Raw genomic sequence first — 16,364 nt, forward strand, 5'->3', positions numbered from 1 at the left:
CGGTCTGGTTTTTCAGTTTAAAGTGACAGAAAGTCTCCACCTGGAGGTCAGGAGGGAAACTACAGCTACATGGTTTATATAATGTATATATATATATATATATATATATATATATATATATATATTTATTATTATTATATTATGACCAATTATATATATATATATATATATATATTTATTATACTATAACCTATTTATAGATGTATATATATATATATATATATTTATTATACTATAACCTATTTATAGATGTATATATTTATTATATTATGACCTATTTGTCATAAGCCAGACTACTAAAGTATATATATGTAGTTGATTTTCTATAAACTTTAATCTTTGGACTGATAGTGGTTGGTAAAGTCAAATAATACGACATCAGAGGTAAAATCATTTCTTTCCCGTCGGGTCAGTGTTACAGGAACTCTTAGCCTGCCAGTTAGCCTTTTAACAAACAAATACCAATATCTATAAGCCATTGAGGGGCGGACGGGAGAACTTGTTTGGACGCATGCTCTAAAAACAAACCAATGTCCAGTTCGCTGTGTAACGTTGGATCACTTCCATTTATTTACAGTTTCACATCTCACCATCATGTTCTTCCCCTGCAGGCATACATGAACTCTGTCATCCACAGATGAAAGTGAAACAACCTGCATTAAGGCACCGACACAGAACAGTAACTAATGAATGAGGGATGTTTCATGGTGATATCTATTACATTTTTAAAATTACTACTTTATAATATCATGATTTTATTCTCGTAATATTACAACTTTTTTTCTCTAAATCTCATATTTATATTTTTTCCTCAATGTGGCCCTAATACTCCGTCATGCTGTCGTACTGTCGTACCGTCGTACCGTCGTACTGTCGTACCATAGACCTACAACAATGATAAATAAAAATGAAAATGTAAACGAAAAAACAGTTATTCATTTCCACTAATGTCTTTTATAGATCCACAGGGAGCCACTGGAGAGGAGCTGAAGAGACGCAGGTTGCTGACCCCTGGACTAAACCATACAACAAATTAAAATATTGAACAATTGGATGACATCATAGTTAAATTTTAATAATTATACTGTAACACACAGCAGTGACATCAACATACTGCTTATCCAATCCCTGCCGCTTTCACTACGCTGTGGCGTCTCCATGGTGACGTCTGGTGTCTTTCCTGTGGATGTGAAAAAATAAATAAATAAAAAAATAAAAATAAAAATAAAAATATATATATACTGTACGTATAAATACTTATTTTTATTTTTTTATATTTTTTGATTTAATAAAATAATGAAAAATAAATGTATATATATATATACATATATATATATATACATATATTTTAAATATTTTTTAATTTTAAATTTTTTTAACTTGGCATCCCAGTTTACCACCCTGTTACCTGTTAGAGTGTATGTCTCTGTATACGAGTCCCAGGACGATGGTGGACATCAGGTAAGGAGCTCCCACCACCAGGTGACACACCAGTCTGGAGACAGACAGGAGGCGTGCTGCTGCAGGAGCACCAGGACCTGCTGGTGGTGAAACAACCAGATCCATAAATACTGTATCTGATATGAACGTCAAACATGAGGCGGCATGTGGAGCATCTGGCCTCATGACCTGCGGGCTGTATAACATTCAACAGCTTATTAGACGTGTGTTTCCGGAGCTCACCTCCCGTCACGTTTCCAGTAAAACCATCAGACGGTCGACCTGCCTCTCGTCTCTCCGTGGCTCCTCCTGTGTATGAAAACCAGTAGGCAACAAAACTGCTTAGTTAGGTTTAGGCAATAACACTACTTAGTTAGGTTTAGGCAACAAAACTACTTAGTTTGGTTTAGGTAAAAAAACTACTTAGTTAGGTTTAGGCAACAAAACTACTTAGTTAGGTTTAGGCAACAAAACTACTTAGTTAGGTTTAGGCAACAAAACTACTTAGTTTGGTTTAGGCAACAAAACTGCTTAGTTAGGTTTAGGCAACAAAACTACTTAGTTAGGTTTAGGCAACAAAACTACTTAGTTAGGTTTAGGTAAAAAAACTACTTAGTTAGGTTTAGGCAACAAAACTACTTAGTTAGGTTTAGGTAAAAAAACTACTTAGGGTATTGTTTGAAGACATTCTTGATAAACTGTGTTTAATCTTTCTACTTCCTGTCTTGTTGTATACATACATGCATTATTTCCTACTTCCTCTCACCTCTCACAGTGAGCCAGCTCTCCGTTGACGCCCCGACGCCGGTGATCACGCACATGTAGAGGCCTTGATCAGACTTGGACACCGCAGGGAGGCTCATCTGCCCCGTGACGGCTGCTCCGACGGGAGATCTGTCCTTCATGAAGATGCTGGCTCGCAGGTTTGAAGAGTTGCTTCGAGTAGTGCAACGCAGAGTCACAGATCGTCCCTCCGTCACAGGAAACACGGGACTCTCCAGGATCACGTTACTGTCTTTGATACGCAAAAGAATTAAGAAAGGTGATGAAGGAGAAAAAGCATCCACGGATTGTTTACAGTGATCCCATGCTTTTCTAACTTGGGCTCCAAATTCTACAAGACTACCTTAAAATATATATATTTTTAATAAAGATTGTGAAGCAGTCACAGAAGGTGGTTGTTCATCAAAAATGTGATTGTTATACGAACAAAATGACAGAAAATCAAAATGCTAAATGGCTCATCTTCGGCCTTCCGTGACAAACTAACCGGTGACGCTGATGTTGGCAGCTGGACTCGTCTCTCCTGATGCGGACTCACACCAGTACTCGCCACTGTTCCAGCGGTACGCCTCGTGGATAACGCAGGTCGACGCTCGCAGGTGGCCCCAGTCGCGTCCACACTCGGAGACTCCTCGGGCCGTCCTGGCCTTCACCCTCCATCCAGAGGAGTTTCTGTTCCCGTCACAGCTCAGAGAGAAAGACTCGTACTTAAAGAACTGAGATCTGTGAGGAGAGACTGTGAGGGAGGCTGCAGAGAAGACAAAACTACTCAGTTCCACTTCTTAACCCTCAATTTACCCTGAAAACACGTCAAACACCTTCATCTTAATCAAGGTCTTCAGTATGGATCCCTCAAACTAAACCCCTTAACGTAAAAAGAACTTATTGACAAATTAAGGGGATTTTTAAGTGGTTAGGTTTAGGCAACAAAACTACTTAGTTAGGATTAGGCAACAAAACTACTTAGTTAGGTTTAGGCAACAAAACTACTTAGTTAGGATTAGGCAACAAAACTACTTAGTTAGGATTAGGCAACAAAACTACTTAGTTAGGATTAGGCAACAAAACTACTTAGTTAGGTTTAGGCAACAAAACTACTTAGTTAGGTTTAGGCAACAAAACTACTTAGTTAGGTTTAGGCAACAAAACTACTTAGTTATGTTTAGGCAACAAAACTACCTAGTTTGGTATAGGCAACAAAACTACTTAGTTAGGATTAGGCAACAAAACTACTTAGTTAGGTTTAGGCAACAAAACTACTTAGTTAGGTTTAGGCAACAAAACTACGTAGTTAGGATTAGGCAACAAAACTACTTAGTTAGGATTAAGAAACAAAACTACTTAGTTAGGTTTAGGCAACAAAACTACTTAGTTTGGTTTAGGCAACAAAACTACTTAGTTAGGTTTAGGCAACAAAACTACTTAGTTAGGTTTAGGCAACAAAACTACTTAGTTTGGTTTAGGCAACAAAACTACTTAGTTTGGTTTAGGCAACAAAACTACTTAGTTAGGTTTAGGCAACAAAACTACTTAATTGGGCGTTAATTGGAAAATATTTGACAAATCCATTAATTATCAGAACTATGTAAAAATGATTTACTTTGTACCTCGAAAAGACTTTAAATTTGAAGTTAAGGTGCAAATGCAGGGGTTTAAACCAAATGTGAGGTAAATGAATGATAACATATGCAAGGTTTAAGGGTTAAAACAATCCTTAAAGTTTACCAAATAGCATGAAAACCATAGATAGATGGATAGATGGATTGATAGATGGATAGCTTTTAAGGGGCCTAATGATCCATTAAAAGTACCTTATATCACAATCCATTATTCAACACATTAATCATCCTCTTAAAATCCCATTATCTTAAAAAAATGAAGGAATTCTGTTTCGCAGTGATAAAAAAACAAACAGCTGCTTTCTGTAACACAACCTGCAGTTTGAATAATAGAAATTAAATTGTTATACGAATAGACGCTAATAGACGACGTTCTCCACTAGAACTTGTGCATTAAGAAAAAGCCTGTTTTGATATGAGAAGTGTGTTAAAGTTAAAGTTAAAGTAAAGGTGACGTTACTCACAGAGTGCGAGGAGGAAGCCTGTGAACTCCATCCTGTCTCGATGCTGACTGACGGTTAAACCGGATAAAGAAGAAGCTTCATAATGAAGGTTAATAATAACTGAGCGGAGCGTTGAACCACAGACAGACTGTTATTTTCATCTCAGCTTGAGAACTAATGAAGACTTTCAGACGAGTCTCAGACGCACTAATAGAACCAACTTGTTCATTCGGCTTTGTCACAGTGTTGGTTGGTATATTAAGACATGAAGACAAACCACCAACATTATCTCTGTACACAGAAGAACTTCAGAATAACCATCATTTATAAATGGTAAATACTGTATATAAGAAGTGGACGTAGTCACCATGACGTCACCCTCCACTAGTTTGAGGACTACAGTTTTGAATGCTTGAGTTCAGCATTTTGGCCGTCGCCATCCGTCTACTACTAACATCATTTACACTATTTACTACTACTACTACTACTACTACTACTACTACTAACATAATTTACACTATTTACTACTACTACTACTACTACTACTACTACTACTACCACCATTTCTACTACTACTACTATTACTACTACTACTACTACCATCATGTTTACTACTACTACTACTACTGCTAGTACTGACTAGTACCACTAGTACTAGTAGTAGTAGTAGTACTGACAAAATGTGATATAAATGTCCATAAATTCATGCACTTAACAAATATCTGAGATGTCGTGGAACAGAAGTATAAAGCAGCAGAAAAGGGAAATACAAAATTGTATGCAAGTACTTTACTTGAGTAAATGTACTTAGTTACTTCCCACCTGTGATTATCCAGGTGAAGCGTCGCAGCTGAGAGTAAACTGAGGTGAGAGCCTGAAGAGACAACGTCAGCTCTCGACTGAAAATACATCTTTTTATTATCAAACCCACCGTCTGACCTTTAGGTAACAAGTGAACAAGAAAACATGAACATCAGGTAACACTTTAATAAAAGTAACGTTGATGGAGCTTCACGGATCGTCTTCATTCATCCGACTTTAAACCAGCAGCTCGTCTCACGGATTCATTCAACAACAAAGAACGACGTGAAATTAAGAAAACGGTATAAAAAAGAAGAACAGACGACTGTGAGCTCAGCGTCTCAATACTTTACACATCTGGTAAATATAACTTAAACAATAATCAAGTACAGAAAGACATTCACAACAATACTCGTTAAATATTCCACTGGTGAGGACTTCTCAGTGTTCACTTTGACAACGCAGCAGAACTTCGTTTTGAGGACATTTTGTCTCGTTGATAAGTCCAGATGTGACGAGTTCTGACAGCTGGAATCAAATGGTTTGTTTGGAGCCGCAGCCATCTTGGCTCCAAAACCGCTGCTGAAGTTGCGACACTCTCGTGAGATGGTTAAAGGTAGGCGTCGGCCTTGAATGGTTAGGGTTGCGATAGGTTGTCGGGCAGCGAGGCAAACGTTTTCTCACCTTGGGGATTTAGCTTCTAGACACGACCCTTCACGTTTTTGGTATCGACTAGGGATGTTAATAATTAACCGTTAACCGACATTAAGCATTTTAACCGATTTCGGCTAAAAGATATATTGATAATTAATTAAAAAGCTGAGCGTCTCAGAGGAGCGGCTCGTCTCTTTAAGGAGAAAAGCTGGTCCACCTTAACAGCCCACTTTAAGAGGCGGAGCCGGAGTTGCAGGATACAGGAAGTCGGCTTCGGTCTCTCCAGCTCTCTTGAGCAGAGCAGAGGAGTTGTAGTTCAGTAGTATTTATTCACCGACAAATAAACCGCACACACACTGCTACACCTACGTTCACAGCTAGAACGCCACCAACAACCTCACACTCCCCGCCAACACACACACGGTCTGTTGGAAACTCGCTAAAGTTACGCAGACTACGTGTGGCGGCGGCGAGCACGAAGCCTCCGGCAATAATAGAGCTGCTAACGTAGCACAAACACACACACTGTTTGTTGGACACTCGCTAAAGTTCCTCCGGGCAGACACACAGCTGACAACCTGCTAAACTAAACTAAATGTGCGGTGGAGACTTTTACTGGGAAAGTGGCTGCATGTCCGCGACACTACACGCAGCATCGTAGCTACTAAGATTGCATGAGACGCACTAATCTTGTCGGTTAACGGTTAATAATCGGTTAACGAGGGTCGGTTATCGGTTATGAAAATGTTTAAAATTAGCATCCCTACTATCGGCCCGAATCACGTTTGTAACACCGAAAACGAAAACTAAAAGTTTCAGAAATTCTGATTAGATTGTAGTTTCATTCTCATAACTAGATAGTTCCTGATTTAAATCCCAATTCTTCCAATTTCAGGCTGTTATTTATTTAGACGAGTTCTTGTACGGCTGCTTGCGTTTACAACATTTGACATTTAAGAAATTCAGGTTCTGTTTCTGCACAACCTTTTGTGACATCCAAACCTCTTCGTGTTAGGTGTGTGATTTCTGCAGGTCACACTGCACCAGTTATGTCACCGTGTTTAGTTCTGTTCATGTTTATGGACATTTGGAAGTTCTTCTGAAAGATATTCTGGTGTGATTTGACTCTAATCTGCCCCCTAGTGGCGACACGTTTTAGTCCTCCAGGTCCACACACATTACAGGCATTAACACTGGTATCCCAGCTGTCTGTCTACACGTAGACGCTAAAAGCAAACACATCCCTGTGCTAGCAGTTAGTAAGCATCGTCGTGATAATTCCTGTATTGTGAAAGCTGCTTTTCACCTCCTCAGCTGGTTCATCTGTTGCTGTTTCATCCCTCCACATCTACGGCAGCAGGTTGGAAGTTTAACTCCATTTTGTCAGAATCGGTAGTTTGGACTTACTAGCACTTTTCTGAAACTCTTTTGGGCACTTGAAACTAATTTAAATGTTAAATTAGATCGAGACAGAGATGTTTGTTATGATAGATAACATGCACGGATCGAAAATACGGCTGCAACCAAAGACGCGTCAGAAGCACGGCGAGTAAACCTCCAACGAACGGCGTGATGATAAACCGTCACAAGCCTCACGATGTTTCCTTTCATGGTTCCTGCTGCTGAACCATCCAGAGAGAGCAACAGCGTTTGTGTTTACAATCAAGTAACAGAGAATAAGACAAAGATGTGATGAGGACGAGAGCAGCATCCGGCAGTGAAGTGAAACTTTTAACGACTTGTCTTCTTCCTGTTGGAAGTTCATCGTCCACGTGAGTCTGAACGTTTCACGTCAGATCCGGTAGGATGATGAACCGCACGGTGACCTTTTTTGGGGATTAAACTGGCGATCATGATAAGGTAAACGTCTCTTCCTCAGGAGAGAGCTGGAAATGCTGGTTCTAAATAAATAAATAAACTGATGTTAAAGTCCTCCGTCTTTCTGTCTCAGCGTCGGGGTCACTCGTCCCTCCCCGCCTCCACCATCCTGTAGCGCTGCCTGCAGGACGAAGGCAGCGCCACCGGCCACGAGAACACGACGGGAACCGTCGTCTGGACGTTCCTCTCCAGGAAGTTGAAGACGGGGTTCCACCACGTCCTCGACAGGTAGTTGTTGGGAGCTTGACGCAGCGCCTGAGCAGAAATACACACAATATTAATAACAAGACATTACTTTAATTAGTTTAATCAATTAGTTGATGAGTCAGTCGACTCTTGATTATTGATTTATTGTTTTTACAGCTCCTCAGATCGGACTATTTGATGCTTTTGTATACGATATATAATAAACAGAATGTTTTTGGTTGGATAAAAATTAGGGCTGTCAATCGATTCAAATATTTAATCGCAGTTAATTGCATGATTGTCCACTAATCAACATCATTATGTAGTTATTTCAGCATAATTTTGATCTGTTTATTGATATTAAATCACAGCACAATCTGTTTATTGTGGGTTCATACGTTCAGCAGAGACATGTGGCTGCTAGAGACAGTCAGTGTGATGGTACTGTATGTGAATACAGCTCGCCGCCGGGTGACGTTATGAAACCAGACACGACAGAGTTTGGTTTTCTGACATATATGGGACTTCACCAACTATACAAAGCAGCTACAGTGGTTATTTCTTCCTGGTTGATGGAGGAAATGTTGTTGGTATCTATGGAGACAAGCTCCGTCTAGAGCGAATGAACACCAGTGATCCCGGCGGTCCGACTCGCGTGAGCAAAACGAGGTTAAAAGTCGCTTCTCTCTTGATGTGAATGCAGCATAAGTCTATTTCAGCCAGCGTTCTCCTCCCCTTCCGATATCTCTTTTGAAGGGCTTCGTCGCTGCATCCTGGGCTTAGCGCCGCCCAAGACGACTGTAATTGGTTTAAAGAAATACCAACAAGCCAGAGCGTTTCACATCCGTACTGTAAATGAAGGTCATGTGATTTAAAACTTGATGCATAGTGACATCATTTCTCAGACCTCAATCTCACTTAGGAGCAATATGCAGTACAAGTACACGTAGTACTGCCTGCGTCTGGTACCTACGTGTGTGTTGGCCATGGTGTGGTACCACCAGAAGGTCCTGGTGGTGGCGAAGTATCCGACCACCACGTCGATGCTGTAGTGCTCGTGAGCGATCAGGATGCAGAGGACTCCCGAGGCGCTGAGCAACCAGCAGAACCAGCGGTACCACCACATCCAGCGAGGAGAGTCTGCACACACACACACACAGACACACACGTTGTAGTAGTACTACTACAGTACACTTCACATTTATTATGTCTTTCTTTGGCATTAAAGTGTTGTCAGCTGACCTTAATAAAAGTCGTACATCATCAGCAACTGTTACAGTAGATTACTTTCACTTATATATATTTATCAAATATCTTAATAAATATCTAAATCTGTTTAAATAAAATATTTACATCATTATCTTACTATTTTATTTAAACAGATTTTAGAAAAATATTTAGATATTTATTAAATATATTAATAAATTAAATATATTAATAAATATCTAAATCTGTTTAAATAAAATATTTACATCAATATCTTAATATTTAATTTAAACAGATTTTAAAGAAATATTAAGATATTTATTAAATATCTTAACATCTAAATCTGTTTAAATTAAATATGAAGATATTTATTAATTATCTTTATAAATACATGAATAAATTAAATATATTAATAAATTAAATATATTAATAAATATATTAAGAAATTAAATATATTAAGAAATTAAATATCTTAATAAATATCTAAATCTGTTTAAATAAAATATTTACATCAATATCTTAATATTCCATTTAAACAGATTTTAAAGAAATATTTAGATATTTACGAATTATCTTAATAAATATCTAAATCTGTTTAAATTAAATATTTAGATATTTACTAAATATCTTAATAAATATTTATACACATGTTAGCAAAATCAATAAAATATTAGTCAGAATATTTTAAATTAAATTGGGATGATCTGTTCATATCTTGCACTGCACTTTTTATTCTATTTTATTATTATATTATTTTTTTACTTCCATTTTATTTTACTCGTTTATATCCTATTTAAATGTGTCGTTGCTTTTCTTAATGCCTTTTATGTAAAGCTTTAAATCACTTTGCCTAAAAAAAGGAAAAATGTTACAAGAATAACGACACCAAAACGTAATGTTATATATATATATATATATATACACACAAATGTCTGTTTATATTTCTAAAACATTATGACTTTATTGTCTTTTTTTTGTATGTTTCTAATTCAACAGATTCAGAGGAAATTTTAAGAGATTAAAGTTTGTAAAAAAAACATTTTTAATTGTTGAATAAATCAACCTGCGTCGTCACAAATACTTCTAGTTATTAAAAATAAAACATCAGCAGAGCAAACTGAAATAAATGATAGAAGTGAGAAGTGTGTGTACTCACACTCTTTGATGAAGAGGTAGGAGAGCGTCAACATGACGGTGTGGCCGCTGTACAGGAAGTCACCACACATGAGGTGATTTCCGGTCAGAGACAAACCTGAACACCGAACACACGGAGCAGTTATGATTTATTATTATTATCAGCAGTAGTTATTAGTTAGTCAATTCAAACATTCAGAGTTTGGGTTTTACCTCCTCCTGAGATGAGCCTCAGAATCCTCCAGATCTTCCCCGTGGAGTCGTTGTACAGCTGCACAGAGACGCACACACATTTACTGTGATGGAGGTAAACGGGTAAACGTGCAGATAATGTTAGTATTCATGAACAGTGTGTGTGTTCGTACCTTTGGAGCGCAGACCATGTGTTTCCCAGGTACCGGCAGCGTGGTGATGTACATGGTGACGCAGCGATACATGTAGAGCGTCCCGATCAGGAAGAAACAGCGACGACCCACGATCGCTCTGCAGACAGAAGACGGGTTTACTTTAATAAAATACTTCTATTTTCCTCTGAGCTGCTGCTAAACTTTACCTTCATTATCTTACTACATGCTAAGCTATCTACTTTTAGGCTAGCATCATATGGAAATACATAATAAGTACGGTACTTTACGACTCTTAAATGTTCTTTAAATGCACAACCAGAAGTAAAGTCCTAAATTCATAATGCTACTTGAGTTAAAGTGCAGAAGAATTATCAGCAAAATGCAGTTAAATCAAAGTAAAAGTACTCCGAAGCCCCGGCTATTCGGTACTAACAGTACTTCTACTGGTACTTCTACTGGTACTTCTACTGGTACTACTTCTACTGGTACTACCGGTACTTCTACTGGTACTACTTCTACTGGTACTGCCAGTAATTCTACTGGTACTTCTACTGGTACTGCCAGTAGCTGCCCGTACTTCTAATGGTACTGCTGGTACTTCTAATGGTACTGCTGGTACTTCTACTGGTACTGCCGGTACTTCTACTGGTACTACTTCTACTGGTACTGCCGGTACTTCTACCGGTACTGCCGGTACTTCTACCAGTACTGCCGGTACTTCTACTGGTACTGCCAGTACTTCTATTGGTACTTTAACCACATGTATTCCAGCTGCCGGTCGTACTTGTGTTTGAGGAAGAGCAGCTGGACAAGCCAGAGTCCACAGAGGATGAGCCCGTTGACCTCGGTGACGGTGAAGGCCCAGGGCACGCGGTCCACGTAGTCGAAGAACTTGTCGGGCAGCGGCGGGCTCACTGACTTGTCCGGCACCCTCTCGTGGACGACGGTGATGATGACAGTGGTGAAGACGAGGATGAACAGGGCGTAGAGGAAGGCCACGCCCGTCTTCCACCACTCCTTGGGGAGGTGGTTGGCCCGCTCCTCCGGCATGACGATCTTCACGTAGTCGCAGTGCCGCCGCAGCCCGCTGCTCAGCGAGTGGATCAGCTGGTTCTGTTTCAGCAGGTTGCTCAGTCTGCTGCCCTCCGGCTGCTGCTTTTTGCCGTCGTGGGCGTCGTCGGCGGGGGGCGGCGTCGGGGAGTCGTGGCGGGTCGGGTTACCGTTGGCAACACTCGGAGGTGCCTCGGGATTTATTGTGGTCACGTTAACTTCCACATGGGGGCGCACATCGGCGTCGTCCCGGATCAGCTCCGACGCGGCCATCGTTTTTCCTTTAATGACTCTCTGACCAATAAGGACGAGTTTCCTGGTTCACTAGCCAATCACAGGCTTCGTAATGTGACCAATTAGAACGCAGCTTTAGTCGTCTGTGGAGGTTTGATATTCCTTCATCAGGTATCGGCTGCTTTGGTCCAGTATCAGCGATCAATAACAGTATTCCAACAGTCCGGGGTCATCGACTGACTGATCAATAATCTGATCAATATCTGGAGTTCAACTGGTGAGGTCACACGGAAGGCAGGTGATTGGTCGATCAGGACGAGTCAGCAAAAACCTGAAATAAAAAAAACATTTTTACTTGATAAGAGAAACGGCCTTTAAAACAGATTAAAGTCGTTTCTCCGTCTCGTGCAGAACTTCATTTCTGAAGAACTCACGTTTCATTCATTAAACTTTATATTCCACCTACACGTCGCCAGCTGATCGCATCCGATCCGACCTCACGCGGCCGCTCTGTGACCTGCTTCTGTAAAGAGCTGCGTTTTACAGCAGCGTCTGTGTCGTTGTCGTGGTAACTGTCCGTCACTAAATCGAAGAAATTCACAATGAAGTTCTGAACTGAACTGAAAACACACCGGCTGAACTCCACGGCGGTTGGATGCAGGAATTTTCTTTATCTCTGCAGTTAATCGAGTTCAGACGGGTTACTAACCTACTGCACACACACACACACGTATGCACATACACACAGACACAGACACACAGACACACACACACACACACCCACACAGACATAGACACAAACACAGACAGCGACACACACACACGTATACATATACACACACAGTCACACACACCAGGAACCAGCCTGTTGTGAGAATGAATCTTGACTGTTTGACTGTTAAGTAACCTGAGGGAGGCACTCCCTGTGAAACACACCCACCAACACACACACCTTAAATACACACACACACACACACACACACATCCTGTTAGTGTCACAGGGGCTGACACACACACACACACTCGTGACTTCGGGTAGAAAACGAGTTAAACAGCATTGACGTCATCAAACAGAAACCTGACTCTTCGTCCGTCAGCTGACGTCACCGTTAATCTGAGAAGACGGTTTGAAGCTCTTTGCAAATAAAAACAAAAAAATAAATAATGTTTATGAATCTCAAAGTGTGGTTTATAAAAGTATTGTTTTGTTTAATCGATTAATCCAACTAATTTGATAACTGATTGATCGTTTAAAGTAATTTTGTCTTCTTCTTCTGTGGTTGTGAGGATTCAGTGTATATATATATATATATATATATATATATATATAGACACATATATAACTGAATCTGTTTGTGTTTTTGGATGAACAGATTTAAAGACATCACTTTGACAATAAGAAACTTAATTTAATTGTCAGATTAATTGGAAATTAGTTGCATCCCTCGTTTCGGTATCGGTACCATAACTCAAGTTTTAGATTGACACAATATTTCAATATTTTTTTTTTTATTTTACTTATTTTATTATTTTTTATATTTTATTTTACTTTATATATTTTATTTATTTCATTATATTATTATTATTATTTTATTGAATTATAATATTTTTTATTTATTTCTTTTAATATTTTTTACATTTTATTTATTCATATTTATAATTCAATTTAACTTATTTTATTATTATTTATTACTTTATTTTGCTTTTTAGTATTTATATTATTAATTTGATTTAACTTATTTTTATTTTTTATTATTGTTTTTTACTTCACTTTTTATTTTTATTATTAATTTAATTTAACTTATTCTAATTGTATTATTAATATAATTTGTTTTATTTTACTTTTTGTTTTTAATTACATTTTTTTATTGTATTTTATTTTTTACTTTATTATTTTTTGTTTTATTTTACTTTATGTTTTTTAATTAATTTTTTTTAAATAGTTTTTATGTGCAGAGTCGGCCCAACAGTGAATGTATCTACTAACAGGTATCGTAATATGGATTAATCCACCACTGAAAATAGTCCCCAACAAAGTCACTATTTCCTTTAATAAAATATAGTGTTTTTTATTGAGACTGAAACACTGAAAGAGAAGCAGCAGTTCAGTCAGTCAGTGTTTGTGTTTCAGGTAAAACAATAATCATGTTTTGGACTAAAACCCGCTGCAGACGGAGACAACACTGATTTGTGTCTCCGTCTCCTGCTAAATACCTCCTCTCCTGCTGCTGCTGCTCCGACTGCAGTTCACACTGAAGTGAATGTTTGCTGAAACACACACGTGTTGGACTGTTCAACACTTTCACTTCTTCGTGGAAACAACAACCTGCTGCTTGAAACTCGTCAGGCAGGATCATTCTGAGTGGAAATACAGTTTTATATAATCAAAGGTCCTCAGAAAAGTCAAACAATTTTTAAATTAAAAATCAGCCGCAGTATAAATTGTCTGGGAATTTAATTTAAAACAAAACATCATATCTATAATATATTATTATATTTGTATTATTATATTATATATTATATTTTTAATATTTATATATTAATATTTATTTAAAAAATCTTGATCTGTAAAGTAACTCATATAAATGTATAAATATAAAGTTTAAAACCTAAATATGTTGGATTTAACAGAGAGTTTTTTTGGTGTTTTTGCTTGAAGAATTATTGAAAAGATTAATCGCTCATCAAAATATTAATTTAAAGTCTTTTTTTTCCAACACTCTTCTTTGAGGGACGTAAAAATGCTAATATCCAATAATATAAAACAGTGTAAAATGAGCACAGTTATTATTTCAATAAGAGGAATAACTAAAGAAAGATAAAGTTGGATACATAAATAAACTCCTTTATGAAAGCTGGAAATTTGAATATTTGTTGTTTAAAGTCGACGTTTCCATCTCAGCAGCAGCTTGGTGACATTATATTAAAGATGCATTTAACAGCATCAGTAACGTGTCACTTCCTGTTTACGGCCTGCAGAATAACAGAGACGTTAACTGTAATGAAGTTAAGACCACGAGAACTTAATTACAGCTGATTCACCGACACGAGAGAGAGAGAGAGAGAGAGAGAGAGAGAGAGAGAGAGAGAGAGAGAGAGACAGAGGGAGAGAGAGGAGCGCTGGTACCGGACGCAGGGCTGCAACAAATCAACACTTTATTTATCTATTTATTATTATTAGTATTTAGTATTTACTTATTTACACTATTAGTTATATATTGCACGTCTTATTGCAAATATTTGTACATATTTCTTATATTCTCATTTGATTACTTTCTGATATTTCTTCACATACATTGTGTTTATATTGTTGTATTATGTTCTATTTTAGTACACTTCTTTATGTTTGTATATCAGAGCAGCTGTAACGCTCCGGGGATCAATAAAGTATTTCTGATTCAGATTAATTCAGTGTTTTAAGTTGAAAGTCTTCAAATGTATTTGTTTTGGTCCAAATAACCCAAAATATTCAATTTAAAAATTATAAATAAAAAAAACATATATTTACATATATACATATATGTATTTATATACACACAATACGTATATGTATACCTGTATATCTGTGTGTGTGTGTATATATATATATATATATATATATATATATATATACATACACACTCACACACATACATACATACACACATACATATACAGTATATACAACTGCATATATATATATGCACATATATACAGTAAACACACATACGTATATATATATATATATATATATATATATACATACACACACACATACATGTATATGTGTGTATATATGTATATACTGTATATATAAAGTATGCACACACACACACAATTACATACACATATATATATATATATATACACATATATAGACATACACATGTGAAGCAGATATATATATATATATATATATACATACATAGACATGTGAAGAGGTTTTTTGCAGATTTTCATCATCATATTAAATATTAGATAACTTTAAATGTTTTTATGAACCAGATGATGAATACTGAGTTGATCGTTTTAAACGGAAGAAACAAAAAACAGGTATTACAGTAAAAGTTACTCTGACGTTACTCTGACGTCACTCTGACGTCGCTCTTCTGTTCTCAGGTGAGCAGCAGTGAATGTTTCCACCTGATAAAAGACTTCAACATGTCAAACTGTGGATGAAGCGTCGAGAAGAGTTAAATAACTCAGGTGAAAGTTGGACAACAACGTCCTTCATGTAGTCGACGTCAACAGGAAGTGAGGAGCTCACCTGAGCTCACCTGTCGGAACGTTTCGGCCTCTTTTAAACCTCCAACAGGTGAAAACACATCAACTCACAGCTGAAGAATAATACATAACTCACCTGAAACTGCAGCTTTTCTCTTCTTCCTCTCACAACTCACAGTCTGTTCTCCTCTTCCTCTCCAGAAACTCTCCTCCTCCTCCTCCTCTTCCTCCTCCTCTTCCTCCTCCTCTCAGCTCTGATTCACTGTGAGCGCGCACCTGGGCGTGTGCAAGGAAGGAACCAGTTTACACTCCAAATATGGTGCTGCAGCTTCCGGTGACGACTCACCTGAGTTCATGCATGCATTAATAAATATAAAAATATATAA

At 37.7% G+C, this 16,364-nt stretch overlaps 2 protein-coding genes across 5 annotated transcripts; both read right to left on the reverse strand.

Moving 5' to 3' along the window:
• Positions 1-920: 920 nt before the first annotated feature.
• Positions 921-3,047, reverse strand: LOC119482088 (low affinity immunoglobulin gamma Fc region receptor III-like). Its single transcript, XM_037759490.1, has 6 exons — positions 3,022-3,047; positions 2,711-2,946; positions 2,207-2,455; positions 1,684-1,749; positions 1,409-1,541; positions 921-1,180 (listed from the first exon to the last, which is right to left on the reverse strand). Exons 1-6 carry the CDS (start codon positions 3,045-3,047, stop codon positions 1,141-1,143), a joined length of 750 nt encoding a protein of 249 aa, XP_037615418.1. The 3' UTR covers positions 921-1,140.
• A 3,372-nt stretch (positions 3,048-6,419) lies between these two features.
• LOC119481775 (phosphatidylcholine:ceramide cholinephosphotransferase 2-like) lies at positions 6,420-16,271 on the reverse strand. 4 transcript variants are annotated; one of them, XM_037758987.1, is made up of 7 exons: positions 16,115-16,271; positions 11,276-12,106; positions 10,510-10,627; positions 10,358-10,415; positions 10,167-10,262; positions 8,778-8,944; positions 7,700-7,873 (listed from the first exon to the last, which is right to left on the reverse strand). In XM_037758987.1, exons 2-7 carry the CDS (start codon positions 11,812-11,814, stop codon positions 7,700-7,702), a joined length of 1,152 nt encoding a protein of 383 aa, XP_037614915.1. In that variant the 5' UTR covers positions 11,815-12,106; positions 16,115-16,271. The 4 variants fall into 4 exon arrangements, with proteins under 4 accessions (XP_037614916.1, XP_037614915.1, XP_037614918.1 ...); XM_037758990.1 differs by lacking the exon at positions 16,115-16,271 and adding an exon at positions 16,022-16,102; XM_037758989.1 differs by lacking the exon at positions 16,115-16,271 and adding an exon at positions 15,833-15,991.
• Positions 16,272-16,364: the final 93 nt, after the last annotated feature.

This window comes from Sebastes umbrosus, chromosome 22 (genome assembly GCF_015220745.1).
Source record: "Sebastes umbrosus isolate fSebUmb1 chromosome 22, fSebUmb1.pri, whole genome shotgun sequence".
Lineage (NCBI taxonomy): Eukaryota > Metazoa > Chordata > Actinopteri > Perciformes > Sebastidae > Sebastes > Sebastes umbrosus.

Bases quoted from the DNA above. Each gene is read 5' to 3' on its own strand.
- LOC119482088 (XM_037759490.1), bottom strand. From the start codon at position 3,047: ATGAAGGTGTTTGACGTGTTTTCAGG. The intron at 1,542-1,683 runs GTGAGCTCCGGA...TTTCACCACCAG, and splicing joins TACTGGAAACGTGACGGGAG to CAGGTCCTGGTGCTCCTGCA. The intron at 1,181-1,408 runs GTAACAGGGTGG...TCACATCCACAG, and splicing joins AGAGACATACACTCTAACAG to GAAAGACACCAGACGTCACC.
- LOC119481775 (XM_037758988.1), bottom strand. From the start codon at position 11,814: ATGGCCGCGTCGGAGCTGATCCGGGACGACGCCGATGTGCGCCCCCAT. The intron at 10,416-10,509 runs GTACGAACACAC...GTCTCTGTGCAG, and splicing joins ACATGGTCTGCGCTCCAAAG to CTGTACAACGACTCCACGGG. The intron at 10,263-10,357 runs GTAAAACCCAAA...TTCGGTGTTCAG, and splicing joins GAGGCTCATCTCAGGAGGAG to GTTTGTCTCTGACCGGAAAT.